The following is a 25,556-nucleotide window of genomic DNA, read 5'->3' on the forward strand; positions in this document are numbered from 1 at the left end:
GCACGGCCTCTTGGGTCAAAAGATCCTCTTACCATGCTGTATGTCTGAATTTCAACTCTTGGACCATAGCAACAGTTCAATCCAGAGCTCATTGCCATTTCCTCAAGGGCAATTAGGGATGGGCAATAAATGTTGGCCTTGTCAGTGACACTCAGATCCAATATTTACATTTTGAAAATCCGATCAGCTGAATTGCATAAGTGATCCTGTTTTCATTGACAGGAAGGTCAGTGATGGAAAGGAGACATTTTCAGTCAATATCACAGTGCATGATATTACTGCAGTGGAGGTCAAATGAGATATAGTGTAATGTCACTGTGGTTCATTTTACATTTCCAGTTATCTATCTGAAACACTAAATCTGCCCTCTCTATTGACAGTGTAATGTGGACTCTTCTCTGATGAGTCACTGCCTGGTAACACACTCCTGCTGTGTGTTATTCTATGGAGCATGCACTTCCAGCCATCTGTTCCTCAAGTATATTAGAGTAATAAAGTGGTCTTGTGTGACACTAACTTTGTTCTTCTCACTGGAATAATTACTTCTATTTACCCTCCTTCAGACACATGAGCCACAATCAACACAATTTATACTGCAACCATTCAGCCATAGAAACAGGCTCTTTGGCCATCAAGTCTGCGCCAAACTATTTATTCTGCCTTGTCTCACTAACCATGGACTGACTCAGTCTTCTCTGAAATGTTGAAATCAAACTCACATCCACCACCTTGTGAGAGATGGGAAAATTGATCTAAAATTATGAACATGGAAGAAACTAAAGTTCATCAGTAAAATGGCTGTAACCAGTTCAAACAGGATAAGCTTGGGGTTTAGGATGCAGGAAAGCAGAGTCAGCACGATTAACATAAGAATCTTCTAGTCTTTGTGACAAGACCATAGGACTAAGATAAGGAATGGTAAGGTACAATAGAATGTAGGAAGTTGAGGTAGTCTGGATCAGATAAGGGTCTCCTAGCCCTGGACAGAAGTACCAAGTCATACATTTCTAATTAGCTAACCATACACAGATTTATACATATGAAATTAGCCAACCCTAGATAGAATGAGTCAACTCTGCATATCAAGAGACTGTAGCCCCGAGAATCAGGAAGGTGTGAATAAGGACAATGACATGATGGGGCACCCACAGGATACCCCCTGGTCCTCCAAGTGTACTGAAACTGCACGTAGGCAGGAAGGATTACCTATGCCAAACCCATCCAGGGGGCAGAAGAATGTAAGGGGGAGGGCATTCTGATACTGAAATTGACTGTATAAAAGTTGGGTGAGCCCCAGTGGATTCCCAGGGTAAGGGGAAGCACCCAACTTTGCATTGTTGTAGTAATAAATGTTCTTTGTTCTCAATTTTTGTCTCGAGCAATTTCTTTAAAGGTACTTTAATTTCTAACAACCTCAATGAGCAGCGTACTCCACATTCTCACCACCCTCTGAATGAAGAAGTTCCCCCAAATGTTCCTCTTAAACATTTCTCCTTTCACCCTTTTTTTTAATTTTTTTATTTTTCACACTATAAACCACATTGATCAAGATACATACATTTTTCTTTTCAAATATATAGTGTCGTTTTCTCCCCCCCCTTCCCATCCCACCCTCCCTACCTCCCCTCGCATTTATTTAAAGTTCAGATAATAAGATACATTAAACCCGTCAAACAATGTTGTCACTCAATAAAAATAAACAAGAAATTCCACTGAGCCAATTCTTTTCATTTCCTTCTCATTCTGTCATTTTAGGTGGTAGATGTCCATGGTAGGTTTTCTCTATTATGTTTCATGTATGGCTCCCATATTTGTTCAAATATTGTAATGTTATTTCTTAAACTATATGTTATTTTTTCTAATGAAATACATTTTTTCATTTCTATATACCACTGTTGTATTCTCAAGTTATCTTCTAATTTCCAGGCTGACATAATACATTTTTTTGCTACAGCTAGGGCTATCCTAACAAATCTTTTTTGTGCACCATCCAAATCAAGTACAAATTCTTTGTTTTTTATGTTACTTAGGAGGAAGATCTGTGGGTTTTTTGGTATATTGCTTTCTGTGATTTTATTTAATATCTGGTTTAGATCTTCCCAAAATTTTTTCACTTTCTCACACGTCCAGATTGCATGAATTGTTGTTCCCATTTCCTTTTTACAACGAAAACATCTGTCAGATACTGTTGGGTCCCATTTATTTAACTTTTGAGGTGTAATGTATAGCCTGTGTATCCAGTTATATTGTATCATACGTAACCTCGTGTTTATTGTATTTCTCATAGTTCCAGAGCATAACTTCTCCCATGTTTCCTTCTTTATCTTTATGTTTAAATCTTGTTCCCATTTTTGTTTCGTTTTACCATTTGCTTCCTCATTCTCCTTTTCTTGCAGTTTAATATACATATTTGTTATAAATTTTTTGATTATCATTGTGTCTGTAATCACATATTCAAAATTACTTCCCTCTGGTAACCTCAGACTGCTTCCCAATTTGTCCTTCAAGTAGGATTTCAGTTGGTAGTATACCAACACTGTATCGTGAGTTATCTTCATTGTTGGGGTCTTTCATGGCTTGGTTCAGCATCATGCTGAAGAAGATTGAAAAGAGGGTTGGTGCGAGAACACAGCCTTGCTTCACGCCATTGTTAATGGAGAAGGGTTCAGAGAGCTCATTGCTGTATCTGACCCGACCTTGTTGGTTTTCGTGCAGTTGGATAATCATGTTGAGGAACTTTGGGGGACATCCGATGCGCTCTAGTATTTGCCAAAGCCCTTTCCTGCTCACGGTGTCGAAGGCTTTGGTGAGGTCAACAAAGGTGATGTAGAGTCCTTTGTTTTGTTCTCTGCACTTTTCTTGGAGCTGTCTGAGGGCAAAGACCATGTCAGTGGTTCCTCTGTTTGCGCGAAAGCCGCACTGTGATTCTGGGAGAATATTCTCGGCGACACTAGGTATTATTCTATTTAGTAGAATCCTAGCGAAGATTTTGCCTGCAATGGAGAGCAACGTGATTCCCCTGTAGTTTGAGCAGTCTGATTTCTCGCCTTTGTTTTTGTACAGGGTGATGATGGTGGCATCACGAAGATCCTGAGGCAGTTTACCTTGGTCCCAACAAAGCTTGAAAAACTCATGCAGTTTGGCATGCAGAGTTTTGCCGCCAGCCTTCCAGACTTCTGGGGGGATTCCATCCATACCTGCTGCTGTTTACATCCGGTACCGCACGGATGGCAGTCTCTTCAATCTGAGGCGCCTGCAAGCTCACACCAAGACACAAGAGAAACTTGTCCGTGAACTACTCTTTGCAGATGATGCCGCTTTAGTTGCCCATTCAGAGCCAGCTCTTCAGCGCTTGACGTCCTGCTTTGCGGAAACTGCCAAAATGTTTGGCCTGGAAGTCAGCCTGAAGAAAACTGAGGTCCTCCATCAGCCAGCTCCCCACCATGACTACCAGCCCCCCCACATCTCCATCGGGCACACAAAACTCAAAACGGTCAACCAGTTTACCTATCTCGGCTGCACCATTTCATCAGATGCAAGGATCGACAATGAGATAGACAACAGACTCGCCAAGGCAAATAGCGCCTTTGGAAGACTACACAAAAGAGTCTGGAAAAACAACCAACTGAAAAACCTCACAAAGATAAGCGTATACAGAGCCGTTGTCATACCCACACTCCTGTTCGGCTCCGAATCATGGGTCCTCTACCGGCACCACCTACGGCTCCTAGAACGCTTCCACCAGCGTTGTCTCCGCTCCATCCTCAACATCCTTTGGAGCGCTTACACCCCTAACGTCGAAGTACTCGAGATGGCAGAGGTCGACAGCATCGAGTCCACGCTGCTGAAGATCCAGCTGCGCTGGATGGGTCACGTCTCCAGAATGGAGGACCATCGCCTTCCCAAGATCGTGTTATATGGCGAGCTCTCCACTGGCCACCGTGACAGAGGTGCACCAAAGAAAAGGTACAAGGACTGCCTAAAGAAATCTCTTGGTGCCTGCCACATTGACCACCGCCAGTGGGCTGATAACGCCTCAAACCATGCATCTTGGCGCCTCACAGTTTGGCGGGCAGCAACCTCCTTTGAAGAAGACCGCAGAGCCCACCTCACTGACAAAAGGCAAAGGAGGAAAAACCCAACACCCAACCCCAACCAACCAATTTTCCCTTGCAACCGCTGCAATCGTGTCTGCCTGTCCCGCATCGGACTGGTCAGCCACAAACGAGCCTGCAGCTGACGTGGACTTTTTACCCCCTCCATAAATCTTCGTCCGCGAAGCCAAGCCAAAGTAAAAGTATCGTGAGTTATATTATATTTATCCTTCATTTGTTCAAAGGATAATAATTTATTTCCTGAAAATCAATTTTCTATTCTTTTGATCCCTTTTTTCTCCCCTTCTCTAAAGGAAAGGTTATCTATTGTAAAAGGGATTAGCTGATTTTGCGTCAGTATTAGTTTTGGTAATTGGTAATTTGTTTTATTCCTTTCTACATGAATCTTCTTCCAAATATTGAGCAGATGATGTAATACTGGAGAATTCCTATGTTGTACCAATTTTTCATCCCATTTATATAATATATGTTCAGGTATCTTCTCCCTTATTTTATCTAGTATTAATCTAGTCCAATCTGGCTTTTCCCTTGTTTGATAAAAATCTGATAGGTATCTTAATTGTGCTGATCTATAATAATTTTTAAAGTTTGGCAGTTGTAAGCCTCCTTGTTTATACCATTCTGTTAATATATCTAGTGCTATCCTCGGTTTCCCCCCCTTTCCATAAAAATTTCCTTATTATTTTCTTTAACTCCTTGAAGAATTTCTCCATCAAGTGTATGGCAATGCCTGAAATAGGTATGTATCCTTGAGAAAATGTTCATTTTAATGCAGTTTATCCTTACTATTAGTGTTAGTGGTAAGTCTTTCCAATGCTCTAAGTCGCCCTGTAATTATTTCATTAGTGGATAATAATTGAGTTTATATAGATAGCCGAGGTTTTTATTTATTTGTATACCTTAGTATCGTATTTCTTGCATTTGCCATCTGAATGGTGATTCTTTCTTAAATTTTGAGAAATCCGCATTATTCATTGGCATCGCTTCACTTTTATTTGCGTTAATCTTGTATCCCGATACTTCTCCATATTCCTTCAATTTCTTATGTAATTCTTTTATTGATATTTCTGGTTCTGTTAAGTATACTATAACGTCATCTGCAAATAAACTGATTTTATATTCCTTGGCTTTTATTTTTATCCATTTTATTTTATTTTCTGTTCTTATCAATTCTGCTAGTGGTTCTATAGCTAACACGAACAATAAGGGTGATAGTGGGCATCCCTGCCTTGTTAATCTGCTTAAGTTAAATTGCTTTGATATATATCCATTTACTGTCACTTTCGCCAATGGCCCCTTATATAATGCTTTAATTCAATTAATATATTTCTCTGGTAAACTGAATTTTTGTAATACTTTGAATAAATAATTCCATTCTACTCTGTCAAAGGCCTTCTCTGCGTCTAAAGCAACTGCTACTGTTGGACCTTTATTTCCTTCTACTGCATGAATTAAGTTAATAAATTTACAAATATTGTCTGTTGTTCGTCTTTTTTTAATAAATCCAGTTTGGTCTAGATTTACTATTTTTGGTACATAGTCAGCTAATCTGTTTGCTAATAGTTTAGCTATTATCTTATAATCTGTGTTAAGTAAAGATATTGGTCTATATGACGCTGGTGCGAGTGGATCTTTCCCTGTCTTTGGTATTACTGTAATTATTGCTGTTTTGCATGAATCTGGTAAGCTTTGTGTTTTATCAATCTGGTAGATTACTTCCAGGAGGGGAGGAATTAATAAATCTTTAAATGTTTTATAGAATTCTATTGGGAATCCATCCTCTCCTGGTGTTTTATTATTCGGTAGTTTTTTTATTATCTCTTGTATTTCTACTATTTCAAATGGTTCTATTAATTTATTTTGTTCCTCTATTTGTAATTTTGGTAGTTCAATTTTAGTTAAAAATTAATCTATTTTGTCTTCTTTCCCTTTGTTTTCAGTTTGGTATAATTGTTCGTAGAATTCTCTAAAGTTTTCATTAATCTCCGTTGGATTATATGTGATTTGTTTGTCTTTTTTCCTTGATGCCAATACCATTCTCTTAGTTTGTTCTGTCTTAAGCTGCCATGCTAGAATTTTGTGCGTTTTTTCTCCTAGTTCATAATATTTCTGTTTTGTCTTCATTATGTTCTTCTCCACCTTATATGTTTGTAGTGTTTTATATTTTATTTTTTTATTTCCCAATTCTCTTCTTTTAGTTGTGTCTTCCTTCATTGCTAATTCTTTTTCTATATTTGCTATTTCCCTTTCCAACTGCTCTGTTTCCTGATTGTAGTCCTTCCTCATCTTGGTTACATAACTTATTATTTGCCCTCTGATGAACACTTTCATTGCGTCCCATAGTATAAACTTATCTTTCACTGATTCCGTATTTATTTCAAAGTACATTTTAATTTGTCTTTCAATGAATTCTCTAAAATCCTGCCTTTTAAGTAGCATGGAGTTTAATCTCCATCTATACATTCTTGGAGGGATGTCCTCTAACTCTATTGTCAATATCAGGGGTGAGTGGTCCGATAATATTCTAGCTTTATATTCTGTTTTTCTTACTCTGTCTTGCATACGAGCTGATCACAGGAATAGGTCTATTCTTGAGTATGTTTTATGTCTACCCGAATAATATGAATATTCCTTTTCCTTTGGGTGTTGTTTCCTCCATATATCCAAAAGTTGCATTTCTTGCATCGATTTAATTATAAATTTGGTTACTTTGTTATTTCTGTTAATTTTTTTCCCAGTTTTATCCATGTTTGAATCCAAATTAAGGTTGAAATCCCCTCCTATTAATATGTTTCCTTGCATGTCTGCTATCTTCAAAAAAATATCTTGCATAAATTTTTGATCTTCTTCGTTAGTATACATATACATTGAGTAAATTCCAAAACTCTGAATATATCTGACATTTTATCATTACATATCTCCCTGCTGGATCTATTATTTCCTCTTCTATTTTAATTGGTACATTTTTACTGATTAATATAGCTACTCCTCTAGCTTTTGATTTATATGATGCTGCTGTTACATGTCCTACCCAATCTCTGTTTAATTTCTTGTGCTCCATTTCAGTTAAATGTGTTTCTTGCATGAATGCTATATCAATTTTTTCTTTTTTCAGTAAATTTAGCAGTTTCTTCCTTTTGATTTGGTTATGTATTCCGTTAATATTTAAAGTCATTTAAAGTCAACATAGCCATTTCATACTTTGTTTATCTTTCCTTTCCGTTTCCTCATCATCACCTTTCCTTCTTATCCATTTCTGCTTTCTTGTTTTGAACACTTTATAAGACAACATTTCTAAAACATCAAACATTTCCCTTATTCTCCTATCTAAAATTTCTTTAACCCCACTATCCCCTCCCCTTCCTGAGTTGTCCTTTATCCCTTGTCGGGCAACCACATCTCCCCTCTCCATTTGGATTTGTGAATTCACTCGCAAGCGTCAACTGATTTCCCAGTGACCGTAACTCCTCCCCACCCAGCCTCCCCCAGAAAAGATTTTAATTTTCACATTTAACAAAGGTCACTCTCTTAATTCCCTCCTTACTTCCTCTCTTTTCTTTCTTTCCCTTATAAATTCTTATCTATACTCTATATATTTTCCTTTAAATACGGATACACTCATGTACACACATATATACATACACATACACACACACACACACACACACACACACACACACACATATATACATATATATATACCCATATATACACATACATATAGTTCGTGTTCATTTTTACTCTCGTTACATGTCTTCATCTCTCTGTCTGTTTTGTAGTTGTTCTGCAAATTTTCGTGCTTCCTCTGGATCTGAGAATAGTCTGTTTTGCTGCCCTGGAATAACTATTTTAAGTACTGCTGGGTACTTTAGTATAAATTTATATCCTTTTTTCCATAGGATCGCTTTTGCTGTATTAAACTCCTTTCTCTTCTTCAGGAGTTGAAAACTTAAGTCTGGATAGAAAAAAATTTATTGACCTTTGTATTCCATTGGTTTTTTGTCTTCTCTTATTTTCTTCATTGCTTTCTCCAATATATTTTCTCTTGTTGTATATCTTAAGAATTTTACTAAAATGGATCTTGGTTTTTGTTGTGGCTGTGGTTTTGGGGCTAATGTTCTATGTGCCCTTTCTATTTCCATTTCTTCCTGTAATTCTGGTCTTCCTAGGACCCTGGGGATCCAATCTTTTATAAATTCTCTCATATTCTTGCCTTCTTCATCTTCCTTAAGGCCCACTATCTTTATATTATTTCTTCTATTATAATTTTCCATTATATCGATCTTCTGAGCTAACAGCTCTTGTGTCTCTTTAACTTTTTTATTAGATTCTTCTAATTTCTTTTTTAAGTCCTCTACTTCCATTTCTACGGCTGTTTCTCGTTCTTCCACCTTGTCCACTCTTTTTCCTATATCTGACATGACCATCTCTAATCTATTCATTTTTTCTTCTGTACTTTTAATTCTTCTTTTTATTTTACTAAATTCTTGTAATTGCCATTCTTTTACTGATTCCATATATTCTTTAAAAAAAAATCCATTGTCTTGCCTTTCCCTTCTTCTTCCATTTCTCTATTTTATTCTTCTTCTTCCTCTGGGTTGGTCATCTGTTGTTTCCTTGTTTTCTTTTTACTCTCTTCTTTCTTGTTCTCGTTGTTTTCTATGTTCTCTTCCTGTTGTTGTGTTGTAGCTGTCATTCTCAGCTGTGGAGATCGACTCCTCAGCTGGTCCCCCCTCCCGTCAGTGTTTTTTTTTGTCATGTGCATCGCGCATGCGCGACTCCGCGCATGCGCGGTTGCGCACTTTTGCTTGGCTCCGCGAGCCATTTTTGTCGCCCCGAGCTCGGGACTTCAACTGACCTTAGGGAGCGGGCTTCTCTCTCCGCGGCGGGCCTCCTCGGACAGGTAAGGCCTTTACTTTCTTCTTCCGACGTTCTTTCTTCTTCTCTTCTTCCTGTTGCTTTCGACTTTTCTTTCTTCGCTGCCATTTTCTTCCCACCTTTACTTTCACTTTATTTTAATTTTTATGTTTGTGCCTTTGAGTTTTGTGTGTTTTTTTAAAACTTTTCCAGAGAGGGCTGGAGTTCCCCGACCAGCCACTACTCCATCACATGACTCCTTTCTCCTTTCACCCTTGACCCATATTCTCTCGTTCTTCTCTCGCCCAACCTCAGTGGAAAAAGCCTGCTTGCATTTACCCAGGGGTCATGAGTTTGTTCCTCACTAGGGCCTTGTTTCTGGACAAAGTGGTGACTCTCTGTCTGCCTCATGGTAGACAAGGCTGTTAGAAACAGAAGTACCATCACAGAAATTGCTCGAGACAAAAATTGAGAACAAAGAACATTTATTATACAACAATGCAAAGTTGGGTGCTTCCTCTTACCCTGGGAATACACACATACACTGGGGCTCACCCAACTTTTATATTTATTTCAGTATAGGAATACCCTCCCCCTTACATTCTTCTACCTCCTGGATAGGTTTGGCATTAGGCAATCCTGCCTGCCTACATGCTGTTTCTGTGAACTTGGAGGACCAGGGGGTATCCTGTCGGTGTCTCATCATGTCATTATCCTCATTGTCCTTATTCACAAACCTGTCTTTGTTCTAATTTACACCTTCCCAACTCTCAGGGCTACAGCCTCTTCATATGCAGAACTTGCTAATACTGTCTAGGGCTACTAATTTCATATGCAGAACTTGGTAATTCTGTCAAGGGCTAGGAGACCCTTATCTTATTCTGACTAACTCTACTTCCTACATTCTATTATCTCCTTCTTTGGCTTGGCTTCGCGGACGAAGATTTATGGAGGGGGTAAAAAGTCCACGTCAGCTGCAGGCTCGTTTGTGGCTGACAAGTCCGATGCGGGACAGGCAGACACGATTGCAGCGGTTGCAAGGGAAAATTGGTTGGTTGGGGTTGGGTGTTGGGTTTTTCCTCCTTTGCCTTTTGTCAGTGAGGTGGGCTCTGCGGTCTTCTTCAAAGGAGGTTGCTGCCCGCCAAACTGTGAGGCGCCAAGATGCATGGTTTGAGGCGTTATCAGCCCACTGGCGGTGGTCAATGTGGCAGGCACCAAGAGATTTCTTTAGGCAGTCCTTGTACCTTTTCTTTGGTGCACCTCTGTCACGGTGGCCAGTGGAGAGCTCGCCATATAACACGATCTTGGGAAGGCGATGGTCCTCCATTCTGGAGACGTGACCCATCCAGCGCAGCTGGATCTTCAGCAGCGTGGACTCGATGCTGTCGACCTCTGCCATCTCGAGTACTTCGACGTTAGGGGTGTAAGCGCTCCAAAGGATGTTGAGGATGGAGCGGAGACAACGCTGGTGGAAGCGTTCTAGGAGCCGTAGGTGGTGCCGGTAGAGGACCCATGATTCGGAGCCGAACAGGAGTGTGGGTATGACAACGGCTCTGTATACGCTTATCTTTGTGAGGTTTTTCAGTTGGTTGTTTTTCCAGACTCTTTTGTGTAGTCTTCCAAAGGCGCTATTTGCCTTGGCGAGTCTGTTGTCTATCTCATTGTCGATCCTTGCATCTGATGAAATGGTGCAGCCATTTATCTATTGTCTATCCTTATCTCATTCATATGGTGAACTTGCTGATTTCTAAAGGCTAGAAGATTCTTATCTTACTCAGACTGATTCTGCTTCCTACATTCTCATATCCATTTCTTATCCTGTTCATACTGGCTTTATTCATTTACCCATATATCTATATTAGTTTCCTCATCTTCATATTTTTATATCAGTTTTACTCATCTCTCACAATCCTCACTTTTCTTTTAGATCAGTATTACTGATCTCTAAACTGAAATGTATTACTTGTAAACTTGGTCTTTTTCCCAGCTGGTCAGTAAACGAACTGCAGTCTCAGCATCATTAGACAGAATTTGGGAAACATACATCCTTTGGGTTATAGTGATCTGACGAGGGGTTCGATGAATTAAATACTGCACACAAATCTTTAGGCAGGGGAGCACCATAATGGCCAGAATAGTGAGTCCAGCTGCTATAAGGGCTGTGGGTATCAGACTCCAGTTACCAATAAAAAGTCTAGTCCACCAAGGTTGCCAAGTCTGAACCTGGGCATGGGAAGATTTTTGAACTCCTGAAGAAGTGTCTTTAACCGCCTGACCATTGTGAGCATTGTCATTAACCAGTCTTTCACAAACGCTGCCTTCAGCAGCCAACGAATAAACGAGAGCCAGGCGGTTTTGTTGAACTGTGGCTCGTATCTGTCGTCTTTCTTCAACCCATAAATTCAGTGCCATCATTGTCTGTTCGCTGATGATCTCCAAGGCTGGAGTCTGATTAAACGATTTAAATGCCAAGCAGCTGTGGTGTTCTGGAGCAGCTTACGTCATTTACAACTGGAACTCCCCTTATAGTGGTGGTTCTTAACATTCCGAATGTCTGTGTGACCCAAAGGATGATTTACAGGAGACCAAGTTGGGGAGGGTTGTTTCTTATCATTTAACCTGTGAGTTGCAGCTTGTCTGCGAACATTAGCATAAGTATCATTGAACTTGTGAGTCCAAGCCTGTCTGTGTACATTAGCATGTGTATTAACTCTATCTCTGCTACATGTACAATCCTGACTAACATTCTGTCTGTCTTTGTCCCACCATCTGCTTTGTGCTATCCCTTTAAAACTCCTCTTTTTTTATACCTGTAGAGGCCAAAATACAAATCAAATCTACTCCTCTAGAGCCATTCTGTTCCCCTGGTCCATGTTGGGATCCTATATTAACCCATACCCCACTATGACTATACTTTATATCTATGCCCTGTCTACATTCTAAAGGTAAATAATTGTCACCTCTGCTGCCCCTATTCCAGGAGGACTTAATACATTGTGAGTAATTTAGTGATGCCCCAAAAATTGGGAACCAACAAGTAAACAATACAGTAAATGGTAAAAACAACATTACAGACCTTCTTCCCGGCGTAGTGTAACTTTCAGATCAGAAGGATGAAGGACTGCACGCCAGGTGGAGGGTAGATTATCAATGTCGTTAGTCTGTGGTTCAGCAGCTCGTTTAATTCGTTGGATGTGGCTCCATCCCTTTTCTTTCGTTCGCACGGCAGTTTCTGTAATCAAAAGTACACAATAGGGGCCATCCCAGACAGGTCTTAGTTGGTGATCTTGCAATGCTTTTACATATACCCAATCACCAGGTTTAATAGAATGAATAAGATACTCCAGGGGTGGGCAGTAACAGCTGCATGTCTATTTTCTCCGTGAGCGCAGCCTGTTTGGCAGCTGCATCTGCCTGTCTGTTCCCCTGTGCTTCAGGACTGTCACCACTTTGATGGCTTCGTACATGAACTACAACTATTTCCTCAGGTAATGTAAGAGCATCTAGAGATTGGACAATTAAGTTTTCATGGATCAACTTTTGTCCTTTTCCAGTTATCATTCCCCGCTCTTTCCAGATCTTCCCAAAGGTGTGCACTACACCAAAAGCGAACTTTGAGTCTGTGTAGATCATGCCCACCTTGTTCTCTAGGCCCTGGAGAGCTCTACAGAGGGCATACAATTCACAAGGTTGTGCTGACCAATGACCGGGAAGGTGACCGGCTTCAATCACCACTCCTTCTTTCCCATCCACTACACTATACCCGCTATAGCGAGTGCCATCAATGCAATGGGAAGATCCATCAATAAACCACCTTTCACCCTCCTGTAAAGGCTCATCGCTTAAATCCTCTCTAACTTTGGTCTGTAAATCTATTACCTCTAAACATACATGCTCTAACTCATTTATGGTATTGTCAGAATTTGGAGAAACCAAGAAAACTGCTGGATTGTGTTCTTTATTCGTAATCAGGGTCAAATCATCCCTATCCATTAGGATCGCTTCATATTTTAAAATTCTAGAGTCTTTGAGCCATCTTCCAGCACGTTGTAGGAGAATATTGCGGACTGTGTGAGGACTGTGTGAGGGGCACCAAACATAATCTTTCGTCCTTCCTCAACTAAAATAACAGTGGCTGCGATGGCTTGCACACACTCTGGCCAACCACAACAAACAGGGTCTAAAACTTTTGACAGAAAAGCAACTGGCTGTCAACAGCCTGCCCTCTCTTGTGTTAGTACTCCGGTGGCTACACCTGCTTTCGCATTGGTATATAGGTCAAATGGCTTATTTAGGTTGGATAAAGCCAACACTGAGGCACTAATAAGGCGCTGTTTCACCAAGTTAAAATCTTTAATCTCTTCCTCTGTCCAGACAACAGCTTCGCCTCCTAGAATCGTGAGTTTATCATAGAGAAATCTGACCAGGCTAGAGTAATTTTCAATCCAGATTCTACAGTATCCCACTAAACCAAGGAATTTCCTAAGTTCTTGGGCATTCTTGGGAGGTGGGATCTGTAGAATACCACGTATCCTCTCTGGACTTATTTTCCTAGTTCCCTGACTTACCAGATGACCTAAGTATTTAAGTTCTGATTGAACAAATTGTTATTTGGATTCGCTCACCCTGAGACCCTTATTCTTCAGAAAATTCAAAAGTTCAACAGTATACTGTTTAACTAATTCGTAAGTTTTTCTCGTAATTAACAAATCATCAACATATTGTATCAACTGACAATTTTCTCTCCGAGGAGCCTCATCTAGTATTTGTTCTAAGACCTGGCCGAATAAATGTGATGATTCTGAAAAGCCCTGGGGAAGGACCATCCACCGGTATTGATTCTTACGTCCAGTAAAAGGATTTTCCCTTTCAAAGACAAACATGTCTCTGCTCTCTGTTGCTAACGGACAGGTCCAGAAAGCATCTTTGAGGTCAATCACACTAAACCATTTACTATGGGGATCGATTTTACCCATTATTGTATAGGGATTAGGTACAACTGGGTGACGGGTGAGAATAATTTTGTTCAGCTCCCTCAAGTCCTGCACTAATCGATAGGTACCGTCTGGTTTTTGGACAGGTAAAATTGGGGTATTAAAAGGTGAAATACAAGGCTCAAGTATACCATCTTTCACCAACTGGTCAATTACTGGCTGCAGCCCCTTTCGACCAGCCATAGGAATTGGATACTGTTTTCGTCTAATTACTTGTTCAGAATCTTTTAAAGTAACTTGCAGGGGAGGAATATCTAACACTCCTCTATTGCCTCTTTCTGCCCATACTCCAGGATTTATTAGTTCTCGATCTTCCTCGCTTAATACATACAATTGAACCCCGATGCCTGATTCCTGTGGTCTGGTGCCGATAGCCAATTGGTCCTGTAAATCTTGTCCTAACAAACAAACTCCAGCTTGGGGAACTAGTAAACTATCCTCTGTTATTACCTTTTCTCCCATTTGTATTCTTACATCTCTTAATACAGGGACTGTAAAGTCTCTTCCTCCTACTCCCGAAATCATCACGGTCCCCTCTATCTTAACACCCTCGGGTGGTTGTAAAATACTAGACCGGGCTGTCCCAGAATCTACTAAAAAGGTCATCTTGTCACTGTGGGGTCCTATGCTTAAATTTACCAATGGTTCTCCGTGCATCCCCACGGTGTGTATTGACTGAGAACCGTGACCCCCCCTATTCATAATCTGCTTCCATCTGTCGGACTCTGGCTTTACCCTACCCTTAATTTACTCTATGTGTCGTCTGAGTCCAGCGTGTTTGTTAAATGAAGTGATAGGAGAATCAGTTTATTACATAGCATAAGAATAAAGCTTAACAGAGCTCTGGTTCAGTCGTTAGTTCATAGGTCACCTGCACAGTGAGCTATTCCCCAAGACTGACCTCTACTGTCCAGTCTCTACAGTTTATATAGCTCAACCTTATACAGAACAAAAGTTGGCTTTCTTTGCTAGATTTCATTATCATACAGAACAAAAGTTGGCTTTCTTTGCTAGATTTCTTGCATAAGATTTATCACGTAATCATCTTCATATTTTTATATCAGTTTTACTCAAGTTCCTTGGAGTTTACTTAACTAGTGACCTATTGTGGACACTCAATATCTCCTCACTTGTCAGGAAGGTGCAACAGCGACTGCACTTCCTGCAAAGACTGAAGCAGGCAAGGCTACCAGCTACTATTATGTCAACCTTCTACAGGAGATCTATCGAGAGTATCCTGGCCGGCTGCATCACATTGTGGTACGGTTGCTGTGGAGAAATGGATCGGAGGTCAATACACGTCCATAAGAGTGGCAGAGAGGACCACTGGAGTCTCCCTCCTCTCCCCCCTCCCCCATCAACGTGATCTACTGGGCTTGTCTGAAGATGGTGCACAAAATCATTGAGGACCCCTTCCACCCTGCATAAAGCATCGTTCAGCTGCTCCCATCGGGGAAGAGATACAAGAGGATCAGAGCCAGCACCACCAGGCTGAGGAACAGCTTCTTCTCACGGGCAGTGAGAATGATGAATGTTCAAAGGAACAGCTCACACTGACCATCCGAGACTCATTTGTACAAAACAATATTTATTTATTTGTATATATGAATACTTGTCCTGCATCTGTATTGTTTGTCTGTATGTGTGTTACGTCTGGTTGTGTGTCTGTGTGTTTTGCACCGAGGACCGGAGAACGCTGTTTCGTCAGGTTATACTTGTGCAATCAGATGACAATAAACTTGACATCCCAGACAAGTAATGCAGAGTTACAGAGAGAGGGAGAGAGAGAGAGAGAGAGAGAGAGAGAGAGAGAGATATCAGTTGTACAGAGTAAAGGCAACATCTTTACTCGTGTCAGGTTCATTCAGGAGGCTGATAACATTGCTTGAATCTGGTGGTGTGTGATCTTTAATGTGAATCTTCTTCCCAACGGGAGGAGGTGATGAGTGTCTGGCTGGGGTGGGATGAGTCTTTTAATATCTTGGCTGCTTTTTGGAGGCAGCAGGATGCAGTTTCTTGTGGTCTTGGGTGAAGCAGTTCCCATACAAAGGGCTCTGAGGTGAGTCACTCACTGTAGAATAGACAGCCTTGGTCCTGCTCTTGCATCCCTGGTATTAATGTGCAACGTCATTGAATCTCCGGTCAATGATGACCCTCAGGATGTCAATCATGGGGAATATGGTGATGGTGATTGAATGTCAAGGTTAAACTCCCTTGGTATTTGAGAGAGACCTACAAAATCCAAGTCCAGTCTATCAGTGAGACAAAATAATTCATACCTGGCCATGTTTCCAGGATCCACAATCACATTCCCAGATTCCATCCTTTTGCCCATGAAAGCTACAAATCATCAACTTCAATTTAAAATAATATTGGAAATGCTCAGCAGGTCAGGCAGCTTGTGTGGAGAGTGAAACAATGAATATTTCAGATCCTGAGTCCTTCACTGGAACCCAACTGACCTGCTGAGTGTTTCCAACATTTTCTGTTTTTATTTCAGATTTCCAGCAAATGCATTTTTTAAAGCTTTCAGCCTCAATTTAAAACCTGAGCAGAAATGTCCGGCAGTAATTTAAGAACATATAAAACAATGCAGTTCTGACAACTCGGAGTTTACTTGACTATAATAAAACTTTGCACATCAAAGGAGTGCAAAATTCATTATCGATCTAAAATTCGAAATCTCTCGGAATTGGCATTTATTCGCAACCTCCAAGAAGGGGCTCTGCTGCCCTCCTCTGTCCTTGGCAATAACTGCGGCAGACATGTTCCACACAGTTTTGAGTCTCCACTTTGCTTTCCTGACTATCCCAAAGCATTTTACAAGCTTTGAACCATAGTTGCTTAGAAAAGGAGAACGTATGGCATGATTTGGCTGACTCAGATCAAACTGGGTTAGAAAAGAGGACTCCTTTTCAAGTTAGTAATCAAATGAAACATTAGATATGATGCATGCGCCTGGACGTTTCCTGTTTATGGGGCTGATGGCAAGATATTTTGCAAATGTTGTAAGGGATGACAAGCCTAAGTTGATTCACAAATCAAGATGCCTAAAACTAAATTTAGTAATATGAGGGATAATTTTATACAAAGAAATAAAACAGGAGAAAAGGAACAAAATGGGAGTAGATCATATTTATTTCCCCCCCTCCTCCCACAAAGGGTGGTTGGGATCTGGAACTCACTGCCTGAAAGGCTGGAAGAGGCAGAAATTCTCATCACATTTGAGAAGTTCCTAAATCAACATGAACCGTAACCCACTGGGTAACAGATGGGGAAATGGAATCAATCTCATAGATAAAGGATGAACATTAAAATTGCAGCTCAACACAGACAAAATTGCCAAAAGGTTTTTTTAAATTTATCAAACAATAGTTTGTAAAATTCAGTGAACATATTCATTTCAGGAAGAAAAACAATTTAAAGTACACAAATACTAGTTCAAGAACATGTTGAACTAGTGGCCTAGTGACTCCTGTTGAGAACCGACTGCTGTCCTTCCTTCACTGTCATTCTTTAGCGAGGTCTGGGGAGCAAGTGGAGACCTAATAGAAGGTCAAGACTTGCTCAAAACCCTTTCCCTGCCAACATGGCCATGCTGAACCAACTGCACCCACCCATTCTCTAAAGGAAACTTCTGTGAATTAGTTCTGGGAAGCCAGTGTTCATTACAAAAATGAAAAGTGTTAAGGAACATCGGTGCCACTGACAGCAAGGCACCATTGAGGGAACAGAAAGTCAGTTAACACTACTTTGTGCAGGGCTGTCACATTTTGTTGTTCAGCTTCAATAATCTAGAAACAACTCGGAACTAATAAGTCAATGTGAAGATCAGTTCTGCTGAGTAGGATTTCTCATTATTTAAATACCCATCTGTAACTGCTTCAACCAAGTCAGAATATGGGTTATTGAATAAGTTTGGCTGATGAACTTCCACTACCAGTTTGAATTTAGCTATGCTGCATTTGGTTTATTGGTCCTGCTCCACCATTTGTTAAAACCAAGGGGATGTGACTGTGAATGAGCCACACAGAGACTGGAGTTGTTGACGGCAGGACAAGCAGACATTTAGGGTGAAACTTGGTGGAAGACTCTTACCTGGGATAATACTTCAGTAGAATCTCACTGAACAAAGTACATTGAGTTTTTATACTCTTAAGAACAAAGATAACAGCAAATGCATACAATTACATTAGTTACGAGATCATACCGGGTAGTTTACTGCAACATTTTGGGGAATACTTCCATTGAATTACATATTTACTATGGGAGAACATCTCAGTTTGAATTGTCTGAAACCTGAAAAAAGGCACCCCTGACATTCAGAATCACGAGGGCTGATTCTCTGAGAGCACAGATATCCCAATTATTGATTGACAGAATAAATATGCTCCAGGTTCTCACATTGTTATTCCAACTAGAATCAAATGACAAGATGAAATTTGAAGTTTTTGACTTTATAATTAAAAAAAACTATTGCTCCCTTTCAAAGCCCAGCAGTTACCAATTCAGCTGATGTTAATTATCAATCATACTGTTGGTTCTATTTTTTTATGTAGGGTTCTCACAGGTTTGAAGGATATGAATGAGACTCACAAGGTGTAAGCTGAAGGCTGTGAAGTCCAAGGGTGAGTTTAAGCAAAAAGTGAAAATTAAAAAGAAATTGAATTGTATACTTGCGAGGACTACTTGCCTTTTTTGGTTTAAGACTGAAATTTACAAGCATTCACTCAATTCCAATAGGATTAATTTCCAATAGAGTAAAAGAAAATGTTAGATTGAATGTATTCATGCTGTCATTTTTGTTCAATTGCCATTAAAGTTCCAGGATAGTACTGCATTTCCTTTTGCGCTTTCAAACCAACTCATCTCATCTCACAGCAAACGGTCTCCATGAATCACACCCAGATGAACAGCAAGCAGGTTGGCCATTTCAATCAATTTTATTAAAGGAATGGACATCTACTTCCTCTGGCAGAATAGAATAGTCAAAGGGCTTTGCATCCAAAAAACAAAACAAACTGACCATAAACTTGCTCTGTGCTGAGCAAGTAAATGGAGCAGCCAAGAGGATCTTCACAAACCAACAGCAACAAGCAGCTGAATAGCCAAATAGAATAGTTTTAGTCTAGCACTTTTCACAACCACTGATGATCATTCAGTACAGCCATGGAACAAATTCTAAAGTGTTGCCACTGTTATAATGTAAAAAGCACAGCAGCAAATTTGTGCATAGCAAGCTCCCATGTGCACCAATGTGGCAACGGCCAAACAATCAATTCAATAATATCACTGGGCAACAAACTTTTTCAAAAGGTTTGCTTCCTGAAAAAAAAATTGGGATTATGTTCAACAACTTCAAGCTGAACGCGAAAATAATTTCAGATTTGCTGTAACATGTAGGAAGTTGGAGAAACATTAAATGAACTTTTATTGAATTTAGCATGTTTAATTGCATAATGATGGTCTCAGGTTGATTGCACATATTGTACAACAAATGTGAGGAGCCCAGGGTTTGTCTGAATCACCAGTTTTACAACCGAATTAGAGCTCATAGGCTTTCTTAATAAGTACAGTCACGCTGCGTCTTTGGTAAAGGTTCCATTTTTGTTATGTAACACATACATTTAGAATGTAATATACATGAAATCCTTTAACATTTGTCTACCGTAAGACAGAGAGTCGGCACTTTGCCCAGCGCCCCTCACAGAAACCTGGTGTTCCTCGGCAGTCTCCCCTCCAAGTACTGACCAGTCCTGAGCCTGCTTAGCTTCTGAGATCAGACAATCTCAGGTGTATTCAGGCTGAGCCTTAAGCGTAAACTCGCCACAAATGTAACAGAATGTATCACAGCTGTTGGACATTGATGAGACAGTTCTGCTGTAATTAATCTTCCAGAAGACAAGAAATACTATTGTTAAGGACATTCACTATGTGATTGCCTGAAGAACATGTGCATGAACATGCATTCAATCTATAATCAATGTAATGCACAGCATTTGTATATGTGAGCCTCATCTATCCTGACTAAACATGCCCAGGCCTAAGACAACATTTGCAGAGCACCTGGACTGAGAGCATGCCCAGGCATGCTTGGACTGACCAAAACAGCTTGCTTTGTGGACAATTGTAGAGCTCGTCGAAAGAACCAAAGACTTGTTGATCCAAACCAAGGCTTTTATTAGCAAAAGACAGGAGCTCTTCACAGGTGGCCGACCAGTCCGGAATGATCCGACCTGGCTAGGGACACAACCCTTTAAGGCCCAGACAGTAGGTGTGGCTAAGCTCTCAGCCAATCGCTGTAAGCACAGTCATTACATACTCTAGATACTGTAACTATATACATTGGTGATAGGTCTGTACTATCACAACAATATACTAGTAGACTTAAAATATGACAGGAAATCAAAAAAGTTAATATCTAAATAAACAGTACGCGATAGTAAATTCTAAGGTGCTTTTTGTGATCAGCAGCCTAAAATCTATAAAATACATCAAAAGTGTTCAGGAAGCAAAATCTTTGTTGTCCAGTGTAATGTTTGAGGGATAAATAGTAACCCAAAGACACCAAAGTGAAAGCTCCGCGGCTCTTCACACTTGTGCTGAATGTGGATGAAGAGCATCAACTGAGATTATTATACTTAAATTCACATCCTTTTCAATCAGGAGTAAGAGTCCAGACCGAGGAACGAAAGCTGGCACCTAATTACAGCCAAAGAACTTGAAATGGGCTGAAATGTGGCTGCCAGCCAAAAGCCAATCCGAAGAATCAGGTAGGTCCATTATAAGTGGTGCAAAAAGACTCATTGTAACTTTGTACATCCAGTTGCCTGTCCTAGCAGTTCATCTTCAATCACAGAAGGTGCAAGGGCTTTGGAACTGTGGAAGCTTATCTATTAGAAGCAACCCTCTCTGCTGGCCATTTGATGTAAAATTTTGAACTTTTTCTTCTTTGTTGTTACACAGGTATCTTAATCTACATTGACTTCACAGATTACGGAATTTACGTCCTTGGCTCTGCTTCACACATCACTATCCAACACATCATGCCACACTTCAAGAAAAGTTGTTCCAGTCCATCTCTAATTATGAAGCACCATATACCAACCAATAACTAACTGATGCACAACCTGTTACATTGACCAGATCACCAGAATGGAGATTGGATAATGATGAGGCCCTAGTTGGGATATTGTGGCCAATTCAATGCATCACACTTCAGCAAAAGAGGTGCAAAATGAAAGTATGGTGCATGTAAAGCTGGGACTGTCTGTCAGAACACAGAAGGTAAGGGAGACTTTTGAATCATTGATCTGCTTCCCCATTCCTGAGGGCAGTGAAGAATATTATGGGTCTGGAGGCTAGACTAGGCAAAGACAGCAATCGAGAACTATCAGGTAGCTTCTTGATCATTATTATTCATTCCTTAAAGTTCAGTCATGATTTAATTTTAACTTGTATGTATGTCTCAAATCACTGCAGTGAAGGTCAAATGAAATATAATGTAATGTCACTGCAGTTCATTTTGCATGTCTCCATGTTGTCTATCTGAAAGAGTAAAGCTGCCCTCTCTATTGACAGTGTAATGTAGGCTCTTCTCTGATGCGTCACTGCCGAGTAACAGACTCCTGCTGCGTGTTATTCTATGGAGCATGCACTTCCAGCCATCTGCTCTTAAAGTACATAAAGCGATCCCACATTAGTTTCATTACCTCTATTCAGTTTGGCCATCCTCCATCCCTTCCATTGCACACCTTTAGAGTAAACCACCTTCACCACACATGGGCAGCATCCATTGAATCCAGTTCATGGCCCTTGCAGAGGTTAGTGAGACACCCCCGTAAGGAGTTAGTCGCATTCAATATGTCCAGTCAGATGCACCAAGTAATCACCCCGAGTTGCTGCACCAGCTGGGAACACAGCCTGGCAGAATTCACAGACCTGGGAATTCAGGCTTGATTCGGAGTTCAATGTGGCTTCAATCTTCAGGCAGATGACGAGGGCACCATGGGCTCTGTAGCCAATCAGGAAAATAGTTAGTGTCTTTCACAGAAATGGAACCAGTTTGTGTCATCCCATCGTTTCTCCTAGTTTTTACAAGTTTGTGTCACCCCGTCGTTTCTCCTAGTTTTTACAAGTTTTTTATTGCATTGAATGCAAGATGTGACTGAATTGCTGAAACCTTTTTGTTCCAAGTATTGAATTCTGAAGCATATAATGTTTACCTTGAATTGAAGCATAAAACCAACATTTTCTGAAATACTGTAAGTTAATGATGTTGATTTTCCTCAATCCATTCATGAGAAAGTCTTGTTTTTGTACACTTACCCGCACCCATCAGTCTAATTGGCGAATTTTCAGGCAAAGGAGACCATACACGAGGCTTACAAAAGATACTGTCGTGGAGGTAGATTGCTGCTCTTTTGCAATAGATGGGGATTTTGAGGTTACAGGATGCTTTGACCATAGATGCAGCGAGACCATAAAATAACAAAACCCAGGCGGCTGCCGTTCAGCACTTTAAAGATGTTAGCAGGAGCTGTGCAGTGTTAAGGTGACAATTCCAGAAGGTTATCGTTCAGCAATGGCTGGGATGGGAAGCATCCTGGATTCTGGGATCCAGCAGCAGTGAGATGTGGGGAGGTGGTGGGGGATGGGGTGACGCTGGGAAGCCTGACTCAGACCTCAGATAGATAAGAAGGCCTATGGGATGCTGGGCTTCATTAATAGGGGGATTGAGGTCATGTTGCAACTGTACAAATCTCTAGTGAGACCCCACTTGGAGTATTGTGTTCAGTTCTGGTCACCTCATTATAGGAAGGATGTGGAAGCTATGGAGAGGGTGCAGAGGAGATTTATCAGGATGTTGTCTGGATTGGAAAACAAGTCTTATGAAGCAAGGTTAGCAGAGATGGAACATTTCTCTTTGAAGTGTAGAAGGATGAGAGGAGAATTAATAGAGGTTTACAAGATTATGAGAGGCATCAAAAGGGTGGACAGTCAGCACCTGTTTCCCAGGGCAGGATCAGCAAACACCAGGGGACATCTGTACAAAGGGAAGGAAGGGAAGTTTAGGGGAGACATCAGGGGTAAGTTGTTTTTTTTAAAAAACCACAGAGCGTTGTGGGTGCCTGGAATGCCTTGCCAGGAATGGTGGTGGAGGTTGAAACATTATGGGCATTTAAGAGACTCTAAGACAGGAACAGGGATGGAAGAAAAATGGAGGGTTACAGGGTAGGCTGGGTTTCATGACTGAAGGGCCTGTACTGTGCTGTGGTGTTCTATGTTCTATCTCAATAAAAGAAAGCCCTCTGGGGAGCCCTAGCAGCCCACCTCACTGGCATTGACTTCCAGCATAGGCAGTTTAATTTCTTCTCACACATAGTGATTTACCCCGAAACCCCCGTCCCTCCAGAGCTGAATCCCAGTGGATGAAAGGAGATTTTGGGTAATCACTATCTCATGATAGCTCAGACCCATTGGAGTCGGAGGTCACTTTGCAGGACTTTTCGGTGTGATGGAATTTCATGGCAGTGGCTTCAGTCCAGTTTTACATCCTGAATAACATTGTTGCTCAGCCCCTGTGGCACCTCCCCCATCCCCCCACCCTCACCCCTTATGTAATAACTCTTCGACGCTTCAACTTAATTTAGATAGTTGTTAAACACATTATCCAAGTGGATTTATTGGCCTATATTCTTTATTTTTAAACCACTGCATGGTTAACACAACGCTGTTACAGCACCAGCGACCTGGGTTCAAATCCGGCGCTGTCTGTAAGAAGTTTGTATGTTCTCCCCATGTTTGCCTGGGTTTTATCCGGGGGGTCCGGTTTCCTCTTACCCTTCAAAGAGTACCGGGGGGGGTGTAGGTTAATTGGGTGTTTAATGGGCAGCATGGACCCGTGGGCTGGAAGGGCCTGTTACCGTGCTGTATGTCTAAAAAAATTAAACAGTACATCACTGCTGTTTGTTGATCTTTGAGTTCACTGTAAAATTGTCCAAAATAATTTCAAAATGGGAGTTGATATTTAGCAGATTGGGTAGATTGTTTATCAGTAGTGAAATACAAGCCCGTAATCAGTTGTGGTCAGACAAGTATCAAGCCTCTGTACTTCAGATTCTGGAACCTGACTCTTCGGTCAGAGGACTTGTAGTTTGGTTGATTTTTGACCTTCATTTGTTAGGAAAGTACTAAATCCTATAACGAGGTGCTTGTTTATAGAACAACATGATGCCATCTCAAAACATAACAGTTGCCTACCTGTGGTGGCCTACTCATCTCTGGGGAATTGATAAGATCTGAAATAACAGACGCACACTCTCTGGAATGATAAATCACAGCTGAGTCCAAGCTCTCGGGAACAAGAACATTTTCTGAATCATTGAAAGTTTTGGAGGACTCCTCCTCAAAGGGATAGTCTGATCCTGAGAGCACCACTCGTCCACCCAGGAAGGGATCAGGAATATTTGCAATCGGCTGTTCTGAGGCATCAAAGGTAAAGGTGCTTCTGTAGTCATACACGCGAATAGCAGAGCCTCGTGAACTTTCCACAATTGGAGGTGGTTCTGATAAATCAGCAGTTTTCAGGTGAGACAGTTTTTCTGTTTCATTAATCAAATGCTTATAATTGTTGTTGGAGGGAGGAAATTTGATGTCAAGTTTGGGACTGTACTCAAGCTCTTTCTCTTGGCTTATGTCCCCCATAACCTCTTGAGTATCAGCAAGTGGATTGCAGGCAGCTCTCTGGAGGGCTTTCTTCTGGTGAGGTCTGAGGAAGGGTCCTTCAGATTGCTCCGGCTTCCCAGCATCAGTGCACTGTATTGGCACAGTGAAGGGCATATCTGAAAGAAAGCAGTCAAAAATTGAAGGCTTTGATTAACATCGTTTTTGTATCTTTAAATACTACCAACAGGGCGGCACGATTGGCGTAGCAGTTCACACAATGCCTTTACAGCTCCAGCAATCAGGACCAGACTGGGGTTCTAAACCCGCACTGTCTGTAAGGAGTTTGTACGTTCTCCCTGTGTCTGCGTGGGGTTTCCCCGGGGGCTCCGTTTTCAAAACGTACCGGGGGTGTAGGTTTTTTTTTTTAAATTTTTTATTTTTCACACCATAAATCACATTAGCCATGCTACACACTTTTTCTTTTTCACACATATACAGTGACTTTTTCTCCCCCCCCCTCCCTCCTCCCAAGCCACCCCCCCACCCCCCCCCCCATCCATTTTAGGTATACAATCTAGGTTACATTAAACCAGTCAGATAATGTTGTCATTCAACAAAAATACACCAGAAATTCAACTGAGTCCATTCTTTTCTTTCCTTCTCCTTCCATCAACTTAGGTAATGATTGTCCCCGGTAGGTTTTCGCTATTGTATTTAATGTAAGGCTCCCATATTTGTTCGAATATTTCAATATTATTTCTTAAACTATATGTAATTTTTTCTAATGGAATACATTTATTCATTTCTATATACCATTGTTGTATTTTCAGATTATCTTCCAATTTCCAGGTTGACATAATACATTTTTTTGCTACGGCTAGGGCTATCTTAACAAATCTTTTTTGTGCATCCTCCAAATCAA

General features: G+C 40.8%; 2 protein-coding genes across 4 annotated transcripts in view; both read right to left on the reverse strand.

Moving 5' to 3' along the window:
• The window catches only part of LOC138747051 (cyclin-dependent kinase 4-like), a 40,185-nt gene extending 28,114 nt beyond the window's left edge, over positions 1–12,071 (reverse strand). Inside the window, exon 1 of the transcript XR_011347286.1 lies at positions 12,049–12,071. The gene's annotated coding sequence lies outside the window, so the exon portion shown is untranslated. The remainder of the gene's footprint in view (positions 1–12,048) is intronic.
• Positions 12,072–20,170: 8,099 nt separating this feature from the next.
• Positions 20,171–25,556, reverse strand: part of LOC138747053 (TRAF family member-associated NF-kappa-B activator-like) — a 28,473-nt gene continuing 23,087 nt past the window's right edge. For 2 of the 3 annotated variants that reach the window (XM_069905939.1, XM_069905941.1), the window contains one exon: positions 23,605–24,810. In XM_069905939.1, the coding sequence (XP_069762040.1) occupies positions 24,185–24,810 (626 nt within the window). In that variant the 3' untranslated portion in view covers positions 23,605–24,184. Of the gene's footprint in view, positions 21,981–23,604; positions 24,811–25,556 lie in introns of those variants that run through there. The other variant, XM_069905940.1, reaches the window with a different exon arrangement.

The sequence above is a fragment of the Narcine bancroftii genome, chromosome 12, assembly GCF_036971445.1.
Source record: "Narcine bancroftii isolate sNarBan1 chromosome 12, sNarBan1.hap1, whole genome shotgun sequence".
Lineage (NCBI taxonomy): Eukaryota > Metazoa > Chordata > Chondrichthyes > Torpediniformes > Narcinidae > Narcine > Narcine bancroftii.